Source organism: Antechinus flavipes, chromosome 5, assembly GCF_016432865.1.
Source record: "Antechinus flavipes isolate AdamAnt ecotype Samford, QLD, Australia chromosome 5, AdamAnt_v2, whole genome shotgun sequence".
NCBI lineage: Eukaryota > Metazoa > Chordata > Mammalia > Dasyuromorphia > Dasyuridae > Antechinus > Antechinus flavipes.
The window spans coordinates 162,146,101-162,171,935 of record NC_067402.1 but is presented as its reverse complement, the minus strand read 5'-3'; the positions used below and the strand labels follow the sequence as shown (position 1 = coordinate 162,171,935).

Sequence of the window (25,835 nt, the reverse complement as noted above, 5' to 3'; positions counted from 1 at the left end):
TTTATTGCTCAATGCACATACATTTAGGAAGGCTACCTCAGGAAGCCAGTCAAATGGTGTTTGTAATAGATTCCAGGATCATGAATTTGGACCTAGAAGAAACTTAAGAGTTCATGAAGTCAAACCATCTGCTTTTACAAAATGCCCAAAGTCACACAACTTATAAGAGTCTTGGGCAGGGTTTGATCTCAGGTTTTCCTAAATCTAGCACTCTACCCACTATACTAAACAGCCTCTAAATAAAAACTGAATTGATCTGAAACCAAATTAACATTATGTTCTGTCTTTAAACAACCCTGACTTAGACACTGGCTGAAAAAAAGGATAATGATTTTCTCTAGTTCACGGCCTAATACTTTATCTACCACTTCACATACCTTTGGCTTGAGTGAACATCTGCCCTCTCACAGGACACTAACACAGGAGGTAACTAAGGGGCATTGTGGACTGAGCACTGAACTTGGAGTCATGAAGACCTGAGTTCAAATCAGCCTCAAACCGGGCAAGTCACTTATCTCTGTCTTCTAATTTCCTTGTCCATAAAATGGGGATGATCATAACAGCATCTATCGCCCAGGGCTGTTTGAGGATCAAATGAGATGATACTTATAAAGTGCTTAGTACAATGCCTGGCAATATGATAAGTTCTATATAAATGTAAGTTATTATTAAGGGTTGATATTTTCCCAAAGAGGGAGATAAGAAACAATAAGTAGATAAAAAGGTAAGGTGGGGTAGTTAAGAAACATTGGAGAATAAGTAGCTGAAAGATGAGGGAAGAGGAGCAAACCTTAAAATAAGAATATTAAATGTAGAGTTAATTTTTCTTTGTAGACCAGAACATTAAAATGTTTTTGTGAAGCAACAGTAAGAGCCCAAACATTTATCACATTTGTGATTTTATGTGTCAACTAAAATCTAACAAACCTTAGAAATAGTTATTTACTTCCCACAATTTAGATATATGGAAGGCTTTTCAGTTAAGAACATAATTGCAAAAATCAGTTCTTAGTATAAAGTGATCTTTTCCCTATGTAATTCAGAATCACCAATCCTTTCAATAATAACCTTATGCAATTATGTTTTACTAAGTACAGTCTTAAGAATGGAGGGCATATAATAGAAGAAAAAAATAAGAGAAAATTAAGATATGCTGTTTGTATGAATTGGGACCAAGTGTCATGGCTGAAGAACATGATTGTGTTATTTAAATTTAATTATAACATCTGTTTGAAACAACAATCTCATAGTCTTTCTTCCCTGGTGACAGTCAAGTTGTGAAATTTGGAAAAGATTGAACAAGGCCAATAAAAATTTAATAGCAGTGACAGCTTTACTCTCAGATCTAACACAAATAAAAAAAATTGTGGTCTCAGATCTGAGGTAATAATCTAATGAAAATGATAAAAAAATCCACACCAGGAAAGAAATCATTCCAGTTATAGAAAAAAATATATTACATATGATGAGAGCCCCAAATGAATTTCTATTTGGATTAGGATAACAACCTTTCAAAGTCTGTGCAGGGGAAGGGTTTTTCCCCCCTTCTAGAAGCAGTGTGGGCTTTCTTAAGCAGTCTGTTGATTAGCTTGCCCAGTCAGAGTCTGTATCTAATTCCAGGAACTGAGCCAAACATGATAAATGAGGTTGAAGTTGTGGAGAATGTATGATATAGTGATTATATTATCATTCAAATTGAAAATACTCATGAGGAAAAGTAGAAAGAAAACAATACTTGGAACCCAATCCTTTGTTGGGTATCTGTTGGGGCTTTCTGAAAACATTCCTGCCAAACTCAAAGGAAATAGGATGGCATTTATACAGACAATGTTCCTATTTCAAAGGATATCCCACTGGCTCTTTCTGACGAGAATGAGGGACAAGAATGGTGGGGGACAAAAACCTTAAAACCCTGTCAGGTTATTGTTAATGAGGACTTTTGTGGGGTTCTGATTATGATGCTGTTCATCTGAGCACATGGGCACCCAGTTCTAACGCCCAATTTCAAAAGGGCCATGATCTGACACAATTGACAACAGAGTTTTGGATCACATACCAACACTTTTAATAACTGGTCTATACTTGTATGCTTATCAATTAAATCTCACCCTCCCCTTTCCTTTTCTTAAAAAAAAATGAACACAGAAATCGAATTTTCTATCTTTTGATATGGCTTAGAGATGGTGATCAAAAATATATGGGTAATTCAAACTTTGAACTGGAGTTCAAAGGTTAAAAGCTCCCTGATTATAAAATAGTTGGTGACAGAGTCAGAACTTGGTGTCCTGAGCACACGACAGATTTAATTTTCTGTGGAGAGGGAAGACTTCACTGGGCAAGGGAGAAAGTGGTTTTTGAATTCGAGGCCCATTCCAGAGGGACAGGAATATATAATGAGAAAAGGACTAATTATTTGGTGGCTAAAGCATACTTAATAAGATTGATAAAATGCTAATAAAAGTGTTCTCCTGCTAATCCTCCTTCACCTAGCTTTTTTTTCCCATTTTGTTAAAAAGCATGGAATGGGAATACTGACTTTTTTTGGAGAGGGTATATAGAATTTAAAATATAGAACTTATATAGTACTATAGATCTAAAAAAAAAAGCAATTTAATGAGGAGCTGTGGTTCTACAGCAGTTGCAAGAGAGGGTGCCAAGAGCTCAAAAAATATACTAAATATTTAAAACAAAGTTTATTATTTCAATCATATTTCCCATTGACAGCAAGGCTGTTCCTGTCTCTAAGGAATATTCTACTTCAATATATCTCCTTACTTTATGACCTCTACCATCAAAGACTGCCTTGAAACTAATATTCCTCAAGTACTTTAGAGACTGCTAACAGCTTTCCAGGGCTAGAGGCAGGTGTTCTTTAACACAATATACTTTTTTTCTCTCTCTGGGTGGTCTCTGCAGCATTTAAGTTAAATTAGCAGGAGCAGCATTCTGGGTTTATATCGCACTTATCTCCCAAGAAGCTTCAGTGGATCACATTTTTTTCCATTTACCTTATTCTGCTCCTGTGAAGAGGCAGGTTGGGTAAGATATTAACCTTATATTATATTGTAAAGAAAGAAAATGAGCACAGAAGTTAACTGGCCATCTTAGGTCATAGAGATCTTTTCTTTTGCATAACTAGAAGTCCTGATGGGTGGCTGACTTCTGGTTTATAATGTTATATGACCATTCCTTTTGTTAAACTTTGCCTTTTTCTCCTGGTGTCTGAACCCAGATATCCTTTATGGTTACTGTGTAAAAATATGAGTTCACTTTCTGAACTTACACATTTGAAACACTTTTTTCCTCAAACAAAATGCAACTGCCTTTCATTAAAAAAATAGTTTTTTTTTTACATTTGCTAAGTTCTCATACAATGATGAAAAATGAAGAAAATGCTAATTTCCTAGTAGTTTGTTACTCAAATATTGGTATTTCCAGGAGGAATTTAGTCAGTGGTAGTAACAATTTGGTTCTAATCAGAACTAATCAGTACTTAATATCCTGAGAGGTGGCATTTTTTCTTCTGAAGCCAGTAAGTTATGCTGACTTATTATTGGAAATCTGCTTTGAGATCTAAGAGCTAAGGAGATAAATACCTAACAAAATGACAATGCTGAACCAATTAAATTTACTTTCTTTAGTCCCAGAGGGATTAAACTTCTGCTTAGTCTTAGGAGCAACAGATAAAAGTTATGAAGGAAAATTTTGCTACATGGAAAAACTTGTAAACAATTACAACTTATCCAAAAGTAAACGAGTTGATTCAGTATATGGTAGGTTTCCAAAAAAAAAAAAAACCACAACTGGATGAACACATGTTAAGTATATCATCAAGGAGATATCTTAGAAAGTTTGAGTTCTGCTAAATCATTTCTGAGGCCTGGGGCAGAGAAAGGGAAATAAAATTTTTTTCTAAAATTTAAAAGTATACCAAATCACACCTAATGGCTATTTTAAAAACATTTACTACAGTGGAATACAACCTTAAAGGAGATTTCATATGGCAAAATCCTCTGAGGTTTGTAGCATAGCCATTCCTGAAGTTTTTGTATTGATGAACCTCTTAGGAAAGTCCTCAGGGCCAATACAGGTGACTTTTCTCTCTTGACATGTTTTGTTGTTGACCACACAATTTAACTAACTTTACTTACTAAATGCTCAATATCCCTTCAAAAATAAATCTGGGGATACCATGTGAACTAGAAAAAATTATAGCATTTGAATCAAATTACTTCTTTTTTTTTCACTTCAAACAATTAATATCTTTTTTAAATCTATGCAGACCAAAAAGACAAAATAACAGGCAAATAGATGTAAATAGGAGTTTTAAAAGATGCTAATTTTTATAAGTAAAGCTCATCAAAACTACAAATAAGACTGATAGACAACATTGATCATGCTATAAGTAAATAGCTTAACATGATTTTTACTATCAATTAGGAATTAAAAATTAATTTATAAAGAGTTTTATACATTAAAAACAAAGCGCACACTATGCTGCTAGGTTTGTTTTAAAGGATCACTCAAATACACATTTTAAAAAATCATTCAACAAGTTTTTATTAAGCCCCAGTTCATACTGCACTATACTAGTCATTGAAAATGAAATGAAATAGCTCCTAGCCTCAAGGAGATTGAACTTTATCAGAGTTAAATCCATAATAAAGTTGTAGGTGAGAGAGGCAAGGTAAGAGGCAAGGTCTGGGTTTCAGGCTGAAACAAGGATGCAGGGCTTAACAGTTCATCATATTCAAGGACCTCATGGTTGCATGCCATGGCTGGCTGACCTCAACTTTCTGAATTATCCAAATCTCTGTGAAATGGAGTGTTCCTTATGCTTCTAGTGCATTCATTTGCCTCTATGGAATCTATGGAGCTGTAGAACATGACTATCCAGTTGTATTATACATATGATCTGTCTCACTTCTGGTTTTGGGTTGCTCCTCTTTTATCTCTAATCATCACAGTGTGATGACGCATTGCCTGATAGACAGAGAAGTCATAAAGAGGTAGGTTCAGGGCCCACTTTTGATACCAGCTAGCCAGGTGACTCTCAGTAAATCACACACCTTTCTGGGATCCAGACTAAAAAATCTTAGTATTCAAAGACCAAAAGTTGCTCAGCAACTTCAGATCTGCAATGGTAGAGGGACTTTTCCTCAGTAGGATTTTCCTTTACTAATGAAATCATGTCTAGACTCTAATCACCTCTTCCTCTTCCACAAAAAACCCAAATCATATCTTATTTCATTTTTGCAATTAAAAATAAAATGTCAAAAATAACTTATTCCAAGACTCAGCTCTATCCCCACTTTCCATGTGAAGGAAGTCTTTCCCAATTCCTTTCTCCCAAGCTTGTTTTACTTTCAAAAACCATCTTGTTCTGTATCTTTTTTTTCCTACATGTTACCTCCCACAAGAGAATGTAAGGTCCTTGAAGGCAAGAGCTGATTCACTTTTGCCTCTGAACTCAGTCCAATATCTGGCAAATAGTGCATAATAAATGTTTTTTCAATGACTGATCCAAAGGCTCAAATATCAGAAAGTTCAAGAAATTGCTTCCTCGCATCCTGTGCATACCTGAGCCTCTTTTTAACCTTCTTCTGGCCAATTTAATTTGATCCTGTAGTATCTGTACCCAGTCTCTTGGGCCAGGAAGTTTATCCACATGGTTAGCAGTGCAGTATTTTTCTGTGAAGACTGAAAGGAAATATAAAAGAATGTTAAATTTCAAGGTAAGGAAGATATATGAAGTTGTGTAGTCAAAATATTTTTAAAATATATCAATAACAGATGTGAATTCTGCTTAGAGCTGTAGTTTGCATTTTTCATATGAATTTACCATATCTCTTTGGCAAAAGTGGAAAAAAAATGAATCCCTGGCCAAACCTGCCTTTGAACCAATAGAACTGGTTGCAAGCCTTAAGTACGATATGGAAAAGTCCTCTGATGCAAGTGTCCTAAAACTCTGTTAGACACCTATCCTATAGTCAATGCAGAAAATGGTACCATGACAGCAACAAGATTATGTGATGATCGATTGTGATTTACCCAACAATGAGGTGATTCAAGACAATTCCAAAAGACTTGTGATACAAAGTGCCATTTACATCCAGAGAAAGGACTATGGAGACTGAGGATGGATCACAGCATGGCATTTTCATCTTTGTTATTGTTTGTTTGCTTGTAATTTTCTTTCTCACTTTTTCTCTTTTGATCTGATTTTTCCTGTGCAGCATAATAAATGTAGAAATATATTTAAAAGAATTGGATGTTTGACCTATATTGGATTAATTACTGTCTAGGGGAGAGGGGAAGTAGGAGTGAAGGATAAAAATCTGGAACACAAGATTTTGCAAAGATAAATGTTGAAAACTATCTTTGCATGTATTTTGAAAAAAACTATTATAAATTTTAAATAAGAAATAAAATGACACCATGGACCAAAAAAGGATATGACAAACTGCTTGACAAAATTACCAAGATACTGTAATTTCATTAATTCAGCATCTATTGTATGGGGGAGAATTCAAGTGTCATTCCAATATAGATGGAAGGTTGGCAGAACAGTCTCAATAAAATTATGCAAAAAAATCTTCATGATACTATTCTTATTGGTGACATCATACCAACTCAATCATCACTCAGATTAAATGAAAATGCAATTGTGTTATACAGGATAGCTTTTAAAAATCTTACTGCTGATGCCAGACTTATAAAAGATCCAAATCTATTTTGAGTCACCCTTTGGCATCTTATTGCACTAGCTTCTAGGAAAGACCTATCCAATCAAGCAAGATAGAAACTACAGTGAATCATATGATAAGATAAAAGCTTTGAAAGATAATTCTCTGACTATAGCAACATGACAGCTAAAGAATCTGTTGGTGACATTTTTTTGCCTTATACTCTACTTCTGAGAAGTTCTTAACTTGGGTCTTTCAAGTTAATATTCAAAGTAGCCCTCTATTGAACTTGGTTATGTTCTGCATATGAACTGCATATACTTGGTTATAAAAGGATGATAATTGCATTTTACAAAAAAAAATGCCTTCTTTCCCCAGATTCTTTGGGTGGTATGCCCAAGGTTCTCCTCAGTGATGATGGACTAGGAAAACTCTATGGGAGGCTGATTTGGGTCCTTTATCTGCAAGGCTGACAGTCATGTGATGGTCATTCCCTAAGAATATTACAGTGTGCTTGTCTTGTTAGTTGGGGGAAAAAAAGGAAGTGATGATAGTTTCTCCTTTGGAAAATCTGAACGACATAATAATGATCGATCCATGTGACTATTATTATGTGTTTGTAACGTGGTTGAATCTTCTCAGCAATATTTTCAAATATATATCTATATAAATATAGAATAAAAGCAAGTGAACTGGGTTCATGCCAGAATCTTAGCTTAAATTTGTTTGCTTTTATGTAACAGTTATGGCCTTTTTTTTTTAAAAGACAGTATTATAATTTCATCCTCTGAGTGGACTTCTGAGATTATTTGCTTGGTTGGCACTTTAGCAAATCTTTTTGCATTACATATAACTGTGGACCGTCAAACAGAGAGACCCTTGTTGGGGAGATGGGATGGAGAAATGTGTTTTTTTAAATTTTAAATTATTTCCAGAATGGAAAACAAATAATCAAATTTCTTTCATTCAATTAAAAAAAAAACCCTGCTTTCCCTTCCAATAACTATGTTCTTTTGGCTATTCATTCTGTTTTATAGCATGAATTGTTCAAAATATTTTTTTCTAGTTGTCCTCACTGGTGTCTTAGACAATTTCAGTGATCAAAGCAGATATAAGTCTAAGAGCCTGGTAGTATCAGAAGAAATCACAAATCATACAACATTTCAAAATATGTTCTGAGTGCCCCAATGATTATATGTCATGATCTTGTTGTAACAACATGTCCATGAATACTTTCTGGTTCACATATAGCTTTTAACTATTATTTTAGGTATGTATCCAGGAACACTGCACACTTCTCTCCAGACCTTCTTCCTCACAGAGCTAAAACTTTGCTTTATATCAATAATATCAACATATATTTCCATATTGTAATGCTGAGTTATGCTTTATTTTTAATCAGCTTGTTCTTTCTTTATTCCTGTCACATAAAATTAAAACTTTATATACATGAGCTATAATTTTTCATCTGTTTTATTTTATGCTGGAATAGTATTAGTTGTCTAACTCATGTTATCTTTCTTATTTGTGATTATGTTTCCTACGGGCAGAGCTCTTATTCATTTTTCTTTATACAAAGTGGATTTTTCTACAAGTTTTCAACAAGTAGAATAGTGATATGGATATACAACATAAGATATGAGGAATATATAAAATGGCATTTACTCAAAAATTTTATGATTTTGATGTGATTATCAATTAACATAAGTTTATTAAGCATCTACTAGCACAAAGTACTGTGATAGGAATTGAGGCTTCAAAGACAATATAGTTTCTGCTCTATCAGATGGAATGAGGTGAATATGATGCTCTATAACTACATATAATCCAAGGCAATTTGAAGAGCTAAATTTCACTAACTTGGTGGGATCATGAAAGAATTAATATACAAGGTGGCATCTGAACTAAGCCCTGCAGGAAGACACAGATTCTGAGACCCAGAAATTATTTTTGCATAAACTGCCTCTTTTAATATGTAACCTTAAGATTTTATAGTCTTTCCTGACAATATTTTTGTCCTTGATTACATATTGTTAACTCATAAGGAACATTCTCAGAATGTTTTCTAGTCTGTCTCTGTGTGAAAGTTGTATAATTGATTTTTGAGCCTAAGTATAAGATTTTCCATTTATCCCTACTGGATTCATCTTACTATATTTGACCTAATATACTTAACAGTTGAGATGAAATCTTTTTGGATCCTCTTTAACATGTAGATATCCCTCTGATGTATACCTTTCTGTAATCTGCAATTCTGATAAATATGTTCTCTATACTTTTATTGAAGTTACTAACTAAAATACTGAACAGTATAGAGATATGCATAGATAGATCTCTGGGATACTCTACCAGTTCTCCTTCCAAGTTGCCATCGAACCATTAATGAGTAACCTTTGGGTCTATATGATCAATCAATTTTGAAGCTACCTAACTATATTAGTGTTACTAACATGAAGGACTTTCCCCAAATGCCTAAACTTAAAATCTTTGCCTAAACTATGTACTTAGAATTCTCCTGGTGTGACTATCTAGTAACATTGGCAAAAAAAAAAAAAAAAAAGAAAAAAAAAAAAGAAAAAAGAAAAAGAAATTAGGTCTGCCAATCACATTATTTTTTTTACTCAATTTTACCTTATTTTTAGTTCCAAATTCTTCCCCTATCTTTCTGCTACTCTGTAAAGGCTAAAAAACCAAAACCCAATACAATTATGTATAGTCATGCAAAAAAAAATTCTTAAATTAGCCTTGTCCAAAAGAAAAGAATAAAAATAAAGTGAAAGAATAGAAACCGATTAAGGTTAATCTATCACTTTTGCGGAGAGGTAAGGACCATGTTTCATCACAAGTAATCTGGATTTAGGGTGGGTCATTGTGTTGGTGAGAACTACTTTCTTTTCTAGAGGTTCAATAATGATCCCTTTAATTATATATTTTATAATTTTTTTCAGGAATCAAAATCAAGTTCAAATAAAACCTATCTAGTTTTGTCAAGAGCAAGTGAGGTTACCAGGAAAATAATTTATGAAATAACAACAATATTGTAAGGACAATCAAGTCTGAAAGAGTTAACAACTTTGACCAACAAAACTTTCTGTCTTTTTAAAAATCAGGACCTTGTCCACCAATCTTGCAGCACTTCTCCCTCCAATTCTACACAAGACAATTCAATAATGATTTATTAAGTGCCTAATAAGAATCTATGCAAGGTACAGCACTGGCACCAGGAATACAAAGACAAAACTAAACAGTCTGTGTATTCTAGGATTATATTATAAATGAAGGATACTTCACATGCACAAATACAGAGTAATTTCAAGAGAGAAAGAATGCTAACAAGTTAGAGAGTGAGAAATAGAGTTGGGAAAGGACTTATGTAATGGGAAGCATCTAAGCTGTGCTCTAAAGGAAGTTAAGGATTTTTCAAGAGTTCAGACAGAATACATTTCATACAAAGGTGAACTTTTTTTTTTTTTTTTTTTTTTTTTTTGCTGAGGCAATTGGGATTAAGTGACTTGCCCAGAGTCACACAGCTAGGTAGTGTTAAGTGTCTAAGGCTGGATTTGAACTCAAGTCCTCTTGACTTCCATGTACTACCCAGCTGCCCCGACAGGTGACCACTTTTAGAGATCAATGGTTGTGGTTCAAAAATCAAATCAATCAGTTCTTTTTAGAGGACATTTCATCTTGAATTTACCAAGGGCAACTAAATGTTCTTTATCTCCCTACTTATCTTGGATAAAAGCTACCAATGACCAACTCCCACCTGCCCCCTCCCCTGTACTTTCAAGGCCAAATATTGTTTTGTTTTAGGGGGCAGACAAAATAGAAAAAAACTTAAAGAGTACAATAATTCTGTATTTTCCACTATCCATTATTATTGTCTTATTTATCCTGAATAGTCCAATCCCCTTTTTTGATCTTGTTTTTTCTCCCAAATGAACAATAATCATACATTAAGCACTATACTGAAGATATAAACAAAGGCAAAAACAGACCTTGCTTTCAAGATAACATGCAAACTACTTTGTATAATCCATGGAAGGTACTAGAATTATGAGGGATGAGGAAAGGCTTCCTCTTGAAGACAGAATTGTAATCGGCAGTTCAAAGACGTCACAGAAGCCTAGAGATGGCGATAAGAACGCAGAGCATTCCAGGAATGATGGACAGCCAGTGAAAGTGCTCCTTCAGAGCATGGAGCTTTGCTTGAGAAACAGCTAGAAGACCAGTGTCATTTTGAGAAATGTTTGGTCACATCCTTTGATCACTTATCTATACCAACGACCTCCTAACTGCAATCCAATGGTCTTTTTTTTTGGCCCTTTATCTTCCTTGATTTCTCTTTATCACTTACAATTATCCATTACCCATTTTTTTCTGAATGCTTTGTCTTCCATTGACACCACATTCTCTTGATTCTCCTAGCTTTCTAATTTCCCCATTTCCTCCTTATCTTCTTTTTTACTTCTTTTTTTAAAATTTGATTTCATTTTTAACTCCAAATTCTCTTCCTCTCTTCTCTCCCTCCCTCAAACACTGAAAAAGCAAGAAAAATAAAGTCCTTTACAAATATGGATAGTCATGAAAAAGAAATTCCCATGTTAACTTTGTAAAAGGAAATAAGAAGAAAATAAAAAAAGAAAACAAAGAAAATATACTTCAATCTGAAATTAGAGGTCATCAGCTTCCTATCTAGGGGGAGACCATGCTGAGTTGCTTATTTAATGTGGGTGTTTTTCAAAGTTCCTTTTTCAGTCCTCTTTTCTTCTTTCAATATATTAGGGCTTCTTAACCTGAGGCCCATAAACTTTTTAAAAAAAATTTGATAACTGTATTCCAACAGTATTGATTTCTTTGTTATAAAATGTTTTTAAAAACATTCTGAGGAGCCATAGATTTTACCAGATTGCCAAATAAGGTATATCACATAATAGAAGGTTAAGAATCCCTGCTTTATAGTCTTTCATTGACAATTTTACTCAACACTATGACTTCAATGTTACTTCTCCATATATGAGAACCAAGTCTCTATTTCCAGCATCCAGATTCTCCCCTGAGCTTGAGGTTGAAGTCTTCATCTGCCTATAAGACATCTCTATCTTCACATTCTAAAATCAACATATCCCAAACTTATTATCTTTCCTATAAAATCTACTCTTCTGTCAATAGTACCAATGTCTTGGTTGTTTGAAACTTTATTGTTATATGACTCCTCTCTTGGCTCATATCCACTTAGTTACTAAGTCTTACAATTTTTATCTGGGCCATGGGTGGGCGTGGGAGGGCTACAGAACATTTCATATATTATCACAATCAGTAGTATGTTGCTTAGTTTTGCTGATGATGTTATTATTTCCTGTTTCAGTAGAGTGGCAAGTATGGAAGCCAGACTGCAAGGGCTAAGGAGTGCTTAATGAGGAAGTAGATGCACCAAATTGCAAACCTTTCTTTCTGAAGTAAAGACAGATTTGGTCTATAAGATTTTTGACTTATAGACCAAATCTGTCTTTACTTCATGACTTCATGAAGGAAATGATCATGATCATTGAGCATACTGAAAATAAAGCTTATTATTTTGGAGTCTACAGAGTAACAATATATTAATCAAAGTATAGCCAAAAAGAAGTTCTGCAGACTTAGTTAAATCAATAAATACTGAAAGTGGATATTTAGTTTATTACTTATTTGTGGACAATTTATATGCTTGAAAATAATTTCTTTTCTCATATATAAGCAAACATCCCTCCTTGTTCCTTCATACTCAGAGATTTTTTAAAAAATTAATGGAGTCAAAATCAACTCATTCATCACCTTTGCCCTTAAGGGCCCTAAAATATAGCAACTTCTGGATACAATCTGTATTCCAGACTAAGTATATGAGAATTGGATAAAGATTATATACTATCTTCTCCACTACAGCCTCCATGAACTGCTTCAAACCTGCCATTTCTTGAATATATCCATTAATATACTTTTATAAAGTCTAGAATTCCTGGTTTTTATTTTCCCTTCTCAATTAAATTCTATATAGCTTCAATAGAAAGGGGTCAGGGGAGAAAAAATACCTCTTAGGCTTTTTGTCTGAGATCTTTAGAAACACAGCATTATACACATCACAAAAATGCCTACACTGCAGATTATTGACATTCTAACGCATGAATTGCATTCTAACTTCAAAGAGACATTCAACTAGCTTTACCTACCAAAAACTATCCATCCCACCTTCCATTACACTCATACAGATGAGCCCTAAGAACAAGGCCAAAAGATTTTCATTATATTGATCTGAATGACTCAATATGCCTTGTGAATAGAGGCATTGAATAAGCAAAGATATTCTTACCATTTGAAATTATAGCAAAAGGTCAAGTTATTATGCCTGTAACAGTTCCATTAGGAGTAATGATGTGAAAAGAAGTACTGCATTAATGCACTGTGTTCTGACTATGTTAATAGTGGGTCATTAAAAATCATAGTAGAACAATTTGCATTTGTCCTCAGAATGCAATAGGTCATTAAGTGAAGTTACCTCCCCCTTTCTATTTCAATACTATTATAGAGAAACAAAGGCTAATTTTAAACAACTCCAAATAACCTGAAGAATTGGAATAAGGCCAACAATAACATTAAATATAAGAACAAAGTTCCCACTATCTTTAACACAATTTGATATCCTAAGAAAGAGTGTGTTAAATAACAAAAGAAACAACAGATTTTATTCTGATCTATGTGATTAATGACTTTTCCTTGATTTTTATATTTGAATCCTCTCCCACAAATATGTAAAAATGAAAATAAACTAATGGATGAGCAAAACCTACTTTAGTGATGTGGCATTTAACATAATCTTTGATAAAGTCTGATGCACAGAATGGCTGACATAGTACAGCTGACATATTTCGGAATATTGTAGACTGGCCATACTCTCTGACCTAATAGTCTCTTCACCCCAGAGTGAGGAGCTTTCAATGCTGATTTTTCTGATTACTTGTATTAGGCAGCACAATACTATGTAGAATTTGCTTATAGGTTTAAAAAATTTTTCATTTCAGCATACTTAAAGAAGTAAAGACCACCTTGTCTATCTCACATGAACAATCATAACTAAGATGAAACACCTGCTAAATTGCTGAAAACAATTCCCAAGGTTTTCTGATTTGGTGACATTATTTTAACTTTTGTTCAGATAGGAAACGCATGGCAACCTAAGTATCACTTCAAACAGTGCTAAATAAGGATTCTTCACTTCAGTTACTAAGTAAGCAGAACAAGGGAGCTAGTGCTGTCCTAAAATTTCAGGAGACCTTAAGGAACCACAGTACCATAGGCAAGATGTGAATTGATAAAAGGGATAAATAACCAGGCAAAATTTAGGATCATAATATGCCGATGAAGGTGTTTGAGCAGAGACTTTAGAGCTGATAAGAACCTTAGAGACTATTCAGTCCCAAAGTCTATTTTTACAAGTGAGGAAACTGATTCAGAGACATTATATCACTTGTTTACAATCCCAGAAGTGACAAGTAGAAAAGCCAGATTCCAAATCCAGTTTTAACAAGTTGGAAATAAAATCTTGAGAAGAAATTAAGTATATGAACCATCATATACTTCATAAGTATAAGCTTATGAAGCAGTTTTCAAACCTTAAAAGTAATATATAAATGTCAGGTATAATAATTATTATAAATAATATTACATTAGACAGTCCTAGACAAGAGGAAAAGGAAAGTATGGAGCCAAGGAGCAAGACATAAATGAGTTCTCTTTTAGCAACTTCAATTCCATTTTCTTCAAAACTTCTGGATTTCATATTTGAAGGGAATTCAGAGCTTATCTAGCTCAAACTTTACTTTAACGAGGTACATTTTCCTAACCAGGAAGAGGGAAGGTACTAACAATTGGGCAGATTAATTATTTTCTCATCTGTACAAAATCTTTATGGGAATAGCGTGCACATTCATATAAAGTTAAGGGCAAATGAAAGGAAAAATCAGGCTTTTGCAAATGATATCCTATGTAGACCATATTTCTAGTCATACAACTGACTGAAAGATACAGAGAATACAAAAATCCCACTGTTCTTATTACTTGATTGGTTATCTTTCATTTTGGAAGAGGATTAAAATAATATCACTGTGTTGTGGTCAAGGTATATATACTGTGACTGTGGCTAATCAGACCAACATGAGGTCAGAAGGCTCTATCACAAATAGTACACAAAAACAAATTTGCACATCTCTTACGCACAAATTTCTCTAATTTGCACAGGTTTCTTTTGAATTAAAACAATTCTGTTTTGCTCAGAGATCATGGTGCCTTCTTTGATACAGATATGTCATACTAGGTGATGCTGTGCCAATATTTCTTATGTCATGCAACCAATCCCAAAGTTCTTTGGAAAGATCTTGAAGATAGTATCCTTGTAGTGCTTCCTCTGATTACCATGTTAGTGTCTGTTTTGTATGAGCTCTCCATAAAATCATCTTTTAGGAAAATGTGCATTTGAGCAATGTGGCCATCCCATCAGAGTTGTGCTTTCTATGGCAGAGTTTGAATGCTTGACAATTTAGCTCAAGAGCAGACCTCTGTGTCCAGTACCTCATCTTGCCAGGTGATTTTCTAAATCTTCCTGAGACAATTCAAATGGAAGAGATTCCCGTTTCCTGGAGCATTGAAAGCTCCTCACTCTGGGGTGAAGAGACTATTAGGTTTCCTGGAGGAAAATGTACCTCGTTTCCAGATTTCACAGGCATACAACAAGAAGTCAGCTCAATGCCTTTCAGAATGTAGGAAGTCTAATACCTCTTCTCCCCTACTTTCCTCCAGAGCCTCACAAACTCTAAGGTAGCTCTGGCAATGCATGTATCAACTTCATCTTCTATGTGAACATCCCTAGAAAGTGTGCTACCCAGACCAGGAGATCATTATATACTTCAACAACAATACTATATGATGATCAACTGTGATGGACATGGCTGTCTTCAACAATGAGATGAACCAAACCAGTTCTAATGGAGCAGTAATGAATGAACCAGCTACATCCAGTGAAAGAACTCTGGGAGATGACTAAGAACCATTACATTGAATTCCCAATCCCTATATTTTTGCCCACCTGCATTTTTGATTTCCTTCACAGGCTAATTGTACAGTATTTCAGAGTCCGATTCTTTTTGTACAGCAAAACAATGGTTTGGACATGTATACTTATTTTGTATCTAATTTATACTTTAATATATTTAACACGTATTGGTCATCCTGCCATCTAAAGGAGGGGGTGGGGAGAAGGAGGGGAAAAATTGGAACAAAAGGTTGGCAATTGTCAATGCTGCAAAATTATCCATGCATATAACTTGTAAATAAAAAGCTATTAAAAAAAAAAAAGAAAAAGAAAGTGTGCTTGCTACCAAGGAAAGTGAACTTATCCACAGCATTCCGTATTTCTCCATTTGCTAGAACTGATGATTCCAAACAAGGATTTTGGAGAACCTGGTTTTCTTGGTTTTATTATACCAAATTAGAACAAGCAGCAGAGAACTGATGCATACTTTGTTGATCTCAGCTTCAAAGGCTGCTAACAAAGTCCTAGACCAACTCTCTTTCCACTTAAGCCTTGGCTTGTAATCTTTGCAAGTTAAATAATTTACTGTCAGTGAGGGAGCTGATTTTGATGCTGTTTTTGTCTTCACTCAAGTTGTCTGACAACACTGCTGAAAACATCATGTTAAAATGCATGGAGAAAGCACACAGCCCTGCTTCACTTCACAGTAACTGGGCAAGCAGGAGAATATCATCCATTACCCAGAACCCAAATAAGCATGCCATCTTGAAATCAAGGTATAATACTGATTAACTTTTCTGGGCAACCAAATTTTACTTACTGGTTATTAACTATTTGATCTTGTAACACAAAATGCCACCTAACAGTTTCTCTTCCCACACAGTATTTCACATTCACATTTCAAAATCATATACGATGCCTTGAAAGATTTAATTCAGTCAATCTCAGATTATTACTAAGCAAAGTCAAGAGGGCTTCCATTCGGTGAGGACTTCCAAATATTACTCTTTGAAGATTACATTATGTTCATTATAGAAAACTTAAAAATATCTAAGCAGCTCCTAAAAGTCTATCTTAACTATCTATACTGTGTGTACTGTGTTTCTTCTGGGAACCATATTTTTAAAAGGACATTGAGAAACTGGGAAGTAGTATCCAAGGGAGGACAACCACAATGGTTCACTTCATGCCACTTGAGGAAACAGGGGGTTTAAGAGAAGCTTTGTGGAAAGAATGCAGTATAGTTGCCTCAAGTATCTGAAGAACTGTCATATAGAAAAGAGACTTCTATTTGATCCAGAGTATATTGTAGAGAGGATGGTTTTTCAGGCAGGAGTTGGCCATTCTATCTTTCCTTCAACAGCCTAATCAACTGTGAGTCTGTCTCTAATTCAACCATGTACCAATCCTTAGCACAGAACACTTTTCCTTCTCTCTCCACTGTGCAAGCTCTCAGCCTTCTCCCTTCTGAGCCCACCACTGGTCCTTAAGGATAGTTAAAATCTAATAACCTTTCTCAGCATTCCAAACCCTGACATCTAAAATCACATCCTGGTTGTAGCAGGTGCCCCTTAAAAGTTCCTTGAATATGACACTAGGCCAATGTCTATGGCCTCCTGTCTGGAATGCTGTTCTCTCCTCTTCCAAAACATGGTCTTCTTCTATGGGAAGTCTTTTCCCAGGTCTTCTAGCTGCTAGAGTCTCCATTTTTAGGTTATATCCAATCTATGTTATATGTATCTTTTTATTTTCATATTGTCTCTCCTACTGTCCCTGAGGACAGAAGCTATTTCCCTACTTATTTGTACTTCTAGTACTTAGAACAGTCTGATGTAGTAAAAATTGAATAAATGCTTGGTGAATGACTCACCATGTCAATTCCCCACTCAACAAATCTTATGGTTCTCTATTTACTTTAGGACCGAATACTACTCATCTTTATCTCATTATTTTCAAAATTAAATTGTGTAAACTAGATCACATACATAATTATTAGTATAGTAGTATATTATTTGTAAATAATGTAAATGTGGGGGTTCATGCTAAATAAATGATAGGATTGTATGATTAAGAAAGTTTGCAGATCTTTTCTTAAGTGAAAATAAAATAACAGTGAAATTAAAAAGGAAATTTTTTTTTAAATCCAGAAGAATATAGAATAGAGAAGTTAGAAAAATCCAGTAGGAACTGAAGGACTATGAAAAACCAAGCTAGCATTTGTCTAGAGCACAAAGGAGATTTTTTAATATTATATTTTATAAATACATCCTTTTATGTGAGGGAATTTCTATTTTCACAATATATACGGGTTTATTTTGTAATAAATCAAGCTGCATGTATTTATAAAGACCAAAGCCTTCAGTGAGTGATAACACCTACAGTACAGTCTTCAAATGTCAAATGTTTTCTTTTCCTCCTGATCCCAATCTTCTTTATTCAGCATTATTTAGTTAGCAAATTTTGATTAAGTGACATTTTTATCTCATGGGATTTATAGCCTTCCAAATTGTAGTCAAAAAGCACTGACTATCAATCACACTCAGAGATTAAGTACCCTATTGGCACTTTGCAGATGGGAAATTATCTGGTAAATAGACTAAAATCTAAGCAAGGATTTTCCTGAACCTCACTTCCATGTTTGCTCCCAGTGTTGTTGTCATCATCAATTCCTTGTATTATAGCTCCTCTCTTCATTTCCTAACCATACCATACAAAGGTACTAAAAATGTATTGCTCTTGTCATATGAACATATAGACTTAATATCCCTAATAATAAAATAAAAATTGATTAGTATCATCATTAACATTTATGATATGACCTTGCATTTGAATGACATTTTTCTTGATGATATACAATCTAACTCTTTATTTTGTGAGGTAGGTAGATTTAAAAGATAGTAACTAATTTACAGATGAGTAAACAGAAACTTAAAAAGATCAAGTCTAATGTCACATACATAATCATTTAGTCAGTCTTAGCCCAGTTCCTTCTAACAGTGCATACTATGTCACAATAGCTTGTTCACATTCACTTCAGAGGAAAAGATGTATAATTGCTTGTTTGGGTTCTAGGTTATATTACCTTCTGAATCCTAATAGATCTTCTTGTTCCCACATGATTTCCTTCCTTCTCTAGAAGCCTGCATATTTCTCTCTCCCTATTATAATTCTCTTCTATCTTCAAACACTCACACATCTGTCTTAAAAACAAAATGAAATCCTTTAATTAATATCGTTAAATATTTTATCTTTCTTCTACCAGCACACTGTCTGATGAATTGCTTATATTTGTTGCTTCACTGTTCATTCTTCCTTTAGCTTTCTGCAACTTATCTTCTATTCCCACCATTAACAAGAATGATAGTTACATGTATGTGTACATGTGTACACACACACACACACACACACACACACACACACACACACACTCCAACCACTATGGACCGTAATAGCAGAAATGATATGCTGTTTTTCTTCAATGGAGTGTTATCTCCTTAATGGAAAAGCCTACTTTTCCCCCTTTATATTCCTAATACCTAGCACTGCACCTAGCAAGTCCCAATGCTTACTGGTTTACTGATTTGCTTCTAATTAATCTCTTGGTTGAGTAAGAAGTCTAAGGTCCCATTTGTAACTAGGGAGTCACTATAGAGAGCCTATATATTGACTCCATTAATACTAATAATCATCAGCTTTAGGAGTAGAAAGGCTCAGGTCCTTTGCTCCACCTCCAGTCCAATAAACACACACACACACACAGAGTTACCTACATTTTACTTCAATCTCACTATCCTGCTCCATATTTCATCTTCATAGGAGCAACTTCTCCCAAGCCATCCAAGCTAACAATTAGCTAATTTGATAAACTCAATATAATTATGTGCCAATGGAACAAAGCTAAAGACTTTCTTCCATACTTCTCATCCCTGGGCTGCCTAAGTACATTATAACAACATTTTCTGGTAGAAAAATTTTATTTGATCTTTGTATATATTGTACTGTTTTAAAATTTTAGATGTGCAATTTAATTGGCATTTAATTGCCAGTGCAGACTAGCTACTCTTCTACAATGAATAATTTCATAGAGTTACTTGAAGCATTGAGGTTAAACAATCTGTCAGTATATGTCAGAAATAAAACTTGAACCCAAGTCTTTCTGACCCCAAGGTTCTCTCTCTTTCTATTATGCCATGCCCTACCTCTCATATTAATTTGCATAAATAATAATATATAACCAGGGCAGATCATATAAGAAAATCTCTGACTTCAGTTATAAAAATACATACAAATTCCCACAAAGACCATATATAAAGTAATATGTTTTTTCCAAAAGTTTGGTTTGATAACCAAAGAAATTAATATTTTCCCTAAAAATGCTGTCAACTACCGGCCTCAATCATTTTTAAGATCTCTTCAATTTCAAAAAAGGTTTTTAAAACCCTTTTTGATACAATAATTTTGAGAGGTAGGTAGTATTAGTATCATTGTCCCTATTTACATTCAGATAAATTAAGTTCCAATGATGACACCTGAAATTCATCTAATTTCCTGGCTTGGAAAACGGGGGAAAAAAAGACACTTCCATCTTCTTCATCTTCTACAGTTAGTTATTCAGTGACGAAATTCTCTTGATTTTTGTTTCAAAATGACTTCTACATGTACCTCTCCTTTTTTCTTGACTTTTATTTGTCTTCATTTATTTAAGAAATATTACTATTACCTGCAAGCTAAGGTGCTTTAGAAATTCACTGACATGATTTTATATACTTATTGCCTATAACTCATTTTGATAATTATATACTGCCTTGTTATATAACTATGTGAAGTGTTTACATATTGTCTTTTCAACTATATTTTAGATCATCAGTTTTCACAATACGCAATTACTCTTTATATCAGGGGCTGCTAATGTTTTTTCCCAGTCTGATGAAACCTATGGACCACTTTATCAGAATGTTACTTTTAAAAGCATAAAATAAAATACAGAGGATTGCAAAAAAAGATCAATTATATTAAAATATTATCAAAACTTTTTTAAAAAAATTAATATTTATTAAGTCCTACTATATGCCAGAAATTAATGATTCAATAAGAATCATTAGTTAGTCTCTGCTGTCAAGGAGCTTATAATCTAATGGGTGAGACCACAGGCAAACAAATATATACAAGACTGGAAAGGTAGAAGGGGCAAGACATGCCAGAGAGAACATGTATTTGTTCCTGGAAGTAAAAGGAAACCACTGGAGTTTACTGATGTGGATTAAGGGGATAGGTAACAGGCAGTCCTGCATTTTAGTAAAATCACTTTTAGTGGCTGAAAGGAGAATGGACTGGAATAGGAAGAGATTTGAGAGGCAGATTCTCCATGAGGCTTTTGCAATGGCCCAGATATGAGATGAGGGTCTGATGACTGGTAGCTGTATCAGAGAAGAAAAGGGGGCACACTGGAGAGGCTGCCTTGCCAAAAGCTTAGAAATCAGGGGTGAGGGATGGTGAGAAGTCCTGGGGGCAAGCCTGAAGAACTGAGAGGATGGTGTGGCTCTCTAAAACCAGTTCATATGCCTCATCTTAAGAAGCTTGCTTCTTAACATATTAAATATAAAATATTAAAATTTTATTGCATTTAATATTATTCCCCTTTGTTTTGTATACATTTAGAACTACTTGGTTATAATTTGTGATAATTTTTGATACTACCTAAGATATTAAGGTTAGTATTATAGATGCTGAGTTCCTAAGACAAATTTACTTTCAGATGAGATATAATTTCTATTCATTTCAAAGATAGTTTCAGGAAGAAGTGCTGCACTGCCTCATTATGACATAGGTGATGACTGGACTCTTAAAGCATTGCTGGGGGAAACATAAGCTATTTTAGGTTCTACCATGTTCGAAAAACTTTGAGTTTGGCTCCAGCAATATTGTTTTTTCAGAATCTCACAAGTTGATTGCTCACCTGATAGTTTTTTTTTGACCACAGCAACACATGATAAAAATAAAAAATATCCTCATCCTGGAAGACCTCCTACTTTTTGCAGGGACAGGGGGCGATCACACATTTCATAGACTATTGACAAACCTTAATTTAACAAAGGGGACTAAAGAAGACAAAGACAAGAAAAGCTGTTGGATTAAACCTCAAGACATTCCACAATCTAACAAACAGTAGCTTTCATACTATTCCTTAAAAGGTCATTACATCTCCTGACTGAGTCTTTTTCATTGACTGGCTCTGGTACTTAGAATGTTCTTCCCTTCACATCTCTATTTCTTGGCTTCCCAGATTTCCCTTGAGAAACACACTGAGCTTCCCTTGAGCTCAAATCCCATCTTCTGCATGAAACCTTTCTCTCCCCTTTCCATCTTCCCCTAATTTTGGCTTGCATACTATACACACGTGCCTTTCCTCTTGGTATTACCTCCCATTTACACAGAATACACACACATACACCCATAGGTATACATTTTGTTAGAATGTGTGTTGTGTGTTGTGTTTGTGTGTGTGTAGCACTTAACACAATGCCTAGCACATAGTGAGAAATTAATAAATAAATGTGTATAGATTAATTAACTGGAACATATGTATAAGAAGGAGATCTGTGACGAGGAAATCCAACTGGGAAAGCATTGAAGAATCAACATAAAAGTTAACTAACAAAAGGAAAGATGTCAAAGACATGGAAAGAATACTGGATTTTATGAAAACTGTGTTATCTTAGAATGTTTGTTAAGAAGTTAGGAAGACCTGGATTTAAATCTCACCTCTGATATTTAATAATTGTACGATTCAGTGGGCAGGTCACTTAAACTTTTCTATGCCTTCTTTTTTCTCATCTAGAAAATGAGAGAGCTGGATGAAGCAAATGACCTATAAGATCCCTTCTAGTTCTAAATCCATTATCCTAAGAGTGAAAGGTCATGTTAAAAGAAAAAGGAAAAAAAAAAAAGGGACTGAAAGAGCACATCAATAATCGCTAATCTTCATGCCAAATTTCAATCTAAACAAAACCTTCGTTAAAGTTATATACAAATTGAAGACATTATCAAGAGGAATATTAGTCAAGAAAAGGCAGACCTTTATATGTAATATTCAACATATCATTTCACAATTAATTTTAAGATGTAGAAAATAGAAGCTCCTATTATTCATACTATTTAATGGAAAAAAATAATTAGGTCCTATATAACAAAATGCTGTTTTACAATAAAATGTCCCCTTCATACACTAAAATTATTCAAGATCATATAATAAAAATAACCCTATTCAACAATCCTCTTCTAATAAACATCAGATGAGTCATAAAAGAGAGATATAAGCTTGCCATAGGTGTTAACCATTGTGGAGGAAATCCAGCAAAAAGTTTAGATCAAAGAGGGATTCCCAGTATATGCTAAGGTCCTCCAGATGGTTCAATTTATAAAAGACATTGTATTGATTGCCTCAAAACAGAATTTGGCCTATTCACAGAGAAAAGACAAGTGGATGAGAAATTCTTATTGCTTAAATTTCAACATACATATTGATGGAAAATGTATGCAATAAGAGTTTCTTAACCTGGGATCAACAGATACCGTAAGGAATCCATGGATAGATTTCAGGAGATCTGTGAATGTGCATGGGAAAAATTTTTTTTTTCAATGTATTTGGTTTCCTTTATAATCCCTATCTATTTCACTTTATGCATTAAAATTATCTTGAAAAAGAATCCATCAGTTTTATCAGAGTCCCAAAGATTTAAGAATCTAATGCAGCTTGACCACCACTCACAGCTAGAACACACAGGAGAGATAAATGGTGAATTAGAACTAGAGTTAAATGAGAAACATAGCAGTTCAGATTGACTTCGATTTAACCTCGATCAGAAACTCTGAAAATGAGTAAAACATTTCATCAAAGAATAGTATGAAAGAACCAGATTAAGAAATGACAGTCAGTTGGCATACTTCAATGGAACTCTTGCAATGTCAAGAGAAAATGAGGAAAGCCTCCAGCATGTAGGTAGAATTCATAGGCCAAATTTATGGGAGGACAAGAAAAATCATTATAGAGTATAAACAAGTATAAATGGGATCTACATTGTGAAAGAAAACTCCAAAGTTGATGAGATAACAATTTAATTTGAGTATCAATAAGGAGTGATGGAGTAAATCTTCAGAAAAACAATGTTCTGGAAGGAATGGGAATAATGAAATAATTTCAAGTTTGCCACATCTTATTAGAATATTTATGGCAATTATTTATAAAAAGATAATTTTAGTCTATGTGCCAACTTCTGGTGTAGAGGATAGCTGAAAAATCTGAGACAGAACTCTAAGACCCTTCAAATTAAATCAATATGTACCTTAATTTTTGGTGACTAAAAACTATGCATTGCAAAGGGAAAATTTAAAAACACTGGAAAAGACAGCTTAGTATTAAAAGTGAAGACTATATGCTAATATACTACAATTACTTCATTCAAAAGAATCAGGAGGCCCTAGCAAAAGTAGCACCAATTAACATCAGAATGACATACTATGATTTGGATATGACTCAATGTCCATGCTAGAGAAATACAAATCTGATTGGCTTATATAGCAGTTTGGAAATCATTAGAGTCCCAGTAAAGACCATTTCTACTTTTCAAAGATCTGTCTCAAAAAGTACAGAGAAGCTCATCATCAGCAAACTGACCACCTGATGATGAATTTCTCGACTGTGATCAGAGCAACAAAGAAAGAATGAAAAATATGAAATTTATTCCCATTCTGCTTCTTTATCAACAATGGCAAAAAAGAAAAAGAAGAATCACATAGGTCTTAGAAAGTATGTGAACATTAACTCAAGATGTGCTATGTTAAAAAAGGAGCTCTTTGTCCTGTGAGCAACAAGTAGGTATAGTAATAAAAGAAATGAATAATCTTAATCTTGACATTCTGATTTCAAGTGAAACTAAGAGACAAAAGAAGTTTAAAATAAATAGAATGATGCTTCACAGTTGTAATCAGAGACACAAAACAGAAGTGCTGATTTTATCATAAGTTCAAAGGCAGTAAGAACCTTGTTGTCCAATTTTATTGGACATTTGGTTTCCCTGCATTACAGTGTTCAGGATAAGAAACTACAAAAATACTACTAACATTAATTGTTGCAATGGGGAGTAGAATTGAGTGATTCCACAAAAAAATTCCAAATTAAATCAACATATACTTTAATATTTAATTACAACAGAAAGAGAAAGGTGAAAGTTTTGGTTAAAAATATGATTCAGGTTTAAGAAATGTGAATTGTAAAAAAACTATATAGCAACAGTAGTAAAGCATCACAACTATGTTTTCTCAAAGAAGGCTCTCTTTGATAAGTCAGGAGATACTATACATGGAGAACATTCAAATTAGATCTCCAAAATAAAATTAACTATATTTTAATAGGTAGGAAATAACAGGTTGCAGAGTGGGAAAAATTATCTGAATCAAATGTCTTTCAATAACTTATTTGAGCAAAAATTAAATCTATAATTAGGAGAAAAAAATTAATGAGTTAAGGCTTGATTTATCTAAGCAAGCAATGAAAAAATTAAGAAATAGAAGAACAGACAACAGACTGCAACAATTTTCTGAGGAAGTTTAACTAAACCAATTCCCACAAGTATAGAGGAAAAGAACTTTGAAGCTGCCTAAGTCAAACATTTATTTGCAAAACAGAAGGCTATAACAACCAGACAAAATCAGTTTGGAATCTAAGTTTGTTTGTGAAATTTTATGGAGAATAGTAGCAGATAATTAGAAGTTATCATTTTATAAAACTTCATATTACCTTATGAAAAACAAGTTTAGGGGGGAAATGGTGATATAGATTATCCCCAAGGAGAATGAATAGAATAAAAATGGAAAAAATTTTGTAAAGATTTATATGATAAATTCATTTTTTTCCCCATTTATGACAGAAGCTACCAAATTTGTAGTCTAATAAAATAGTTCTTGAAGTGCTACATAAGGAAACAGAAATGGTGCTAAAGAAAACAAAGATGGAAAAAGTAGCTGGACTAGAACAACATAGAAGACATGTCTTAAAAGCGATACAATTTTATATGTAATAAGGAATCAATTTA

At 33.9% G+C, this 25,835-nt stretch overlaps 1 protein-coding gene across 8 annotated transcripts in view; it reads right to left on the bottom strand.

The window, feature by feature from the left end:
* BEND7 (BEN domain containing 7) overlaps positions 1 to 25,835 on the bottom strand; it is a 245,539-nt gene that overhangs the window by 118,671 nt on the left and 101,033 nt on the right. For all 8 annotated transcript variants that reach the window (XR_007947760.1, XM_051962550.1, XM_051962551.1 and 5 more), the window contains one exon: positions 5,581 to 5,700. Coding sequence is in view for 7 of the 8 variants with exons in the window: in XM_051962550.1 (XP_051818510.1) it covers positions 5,581 to 5,700 (120 nt within the window). In the remaining variant the exon portion in view is untranslated. The remainder of the gene's footprint in view (positions 1 to 5,580; positions 5,701 to 25,835) is intronic.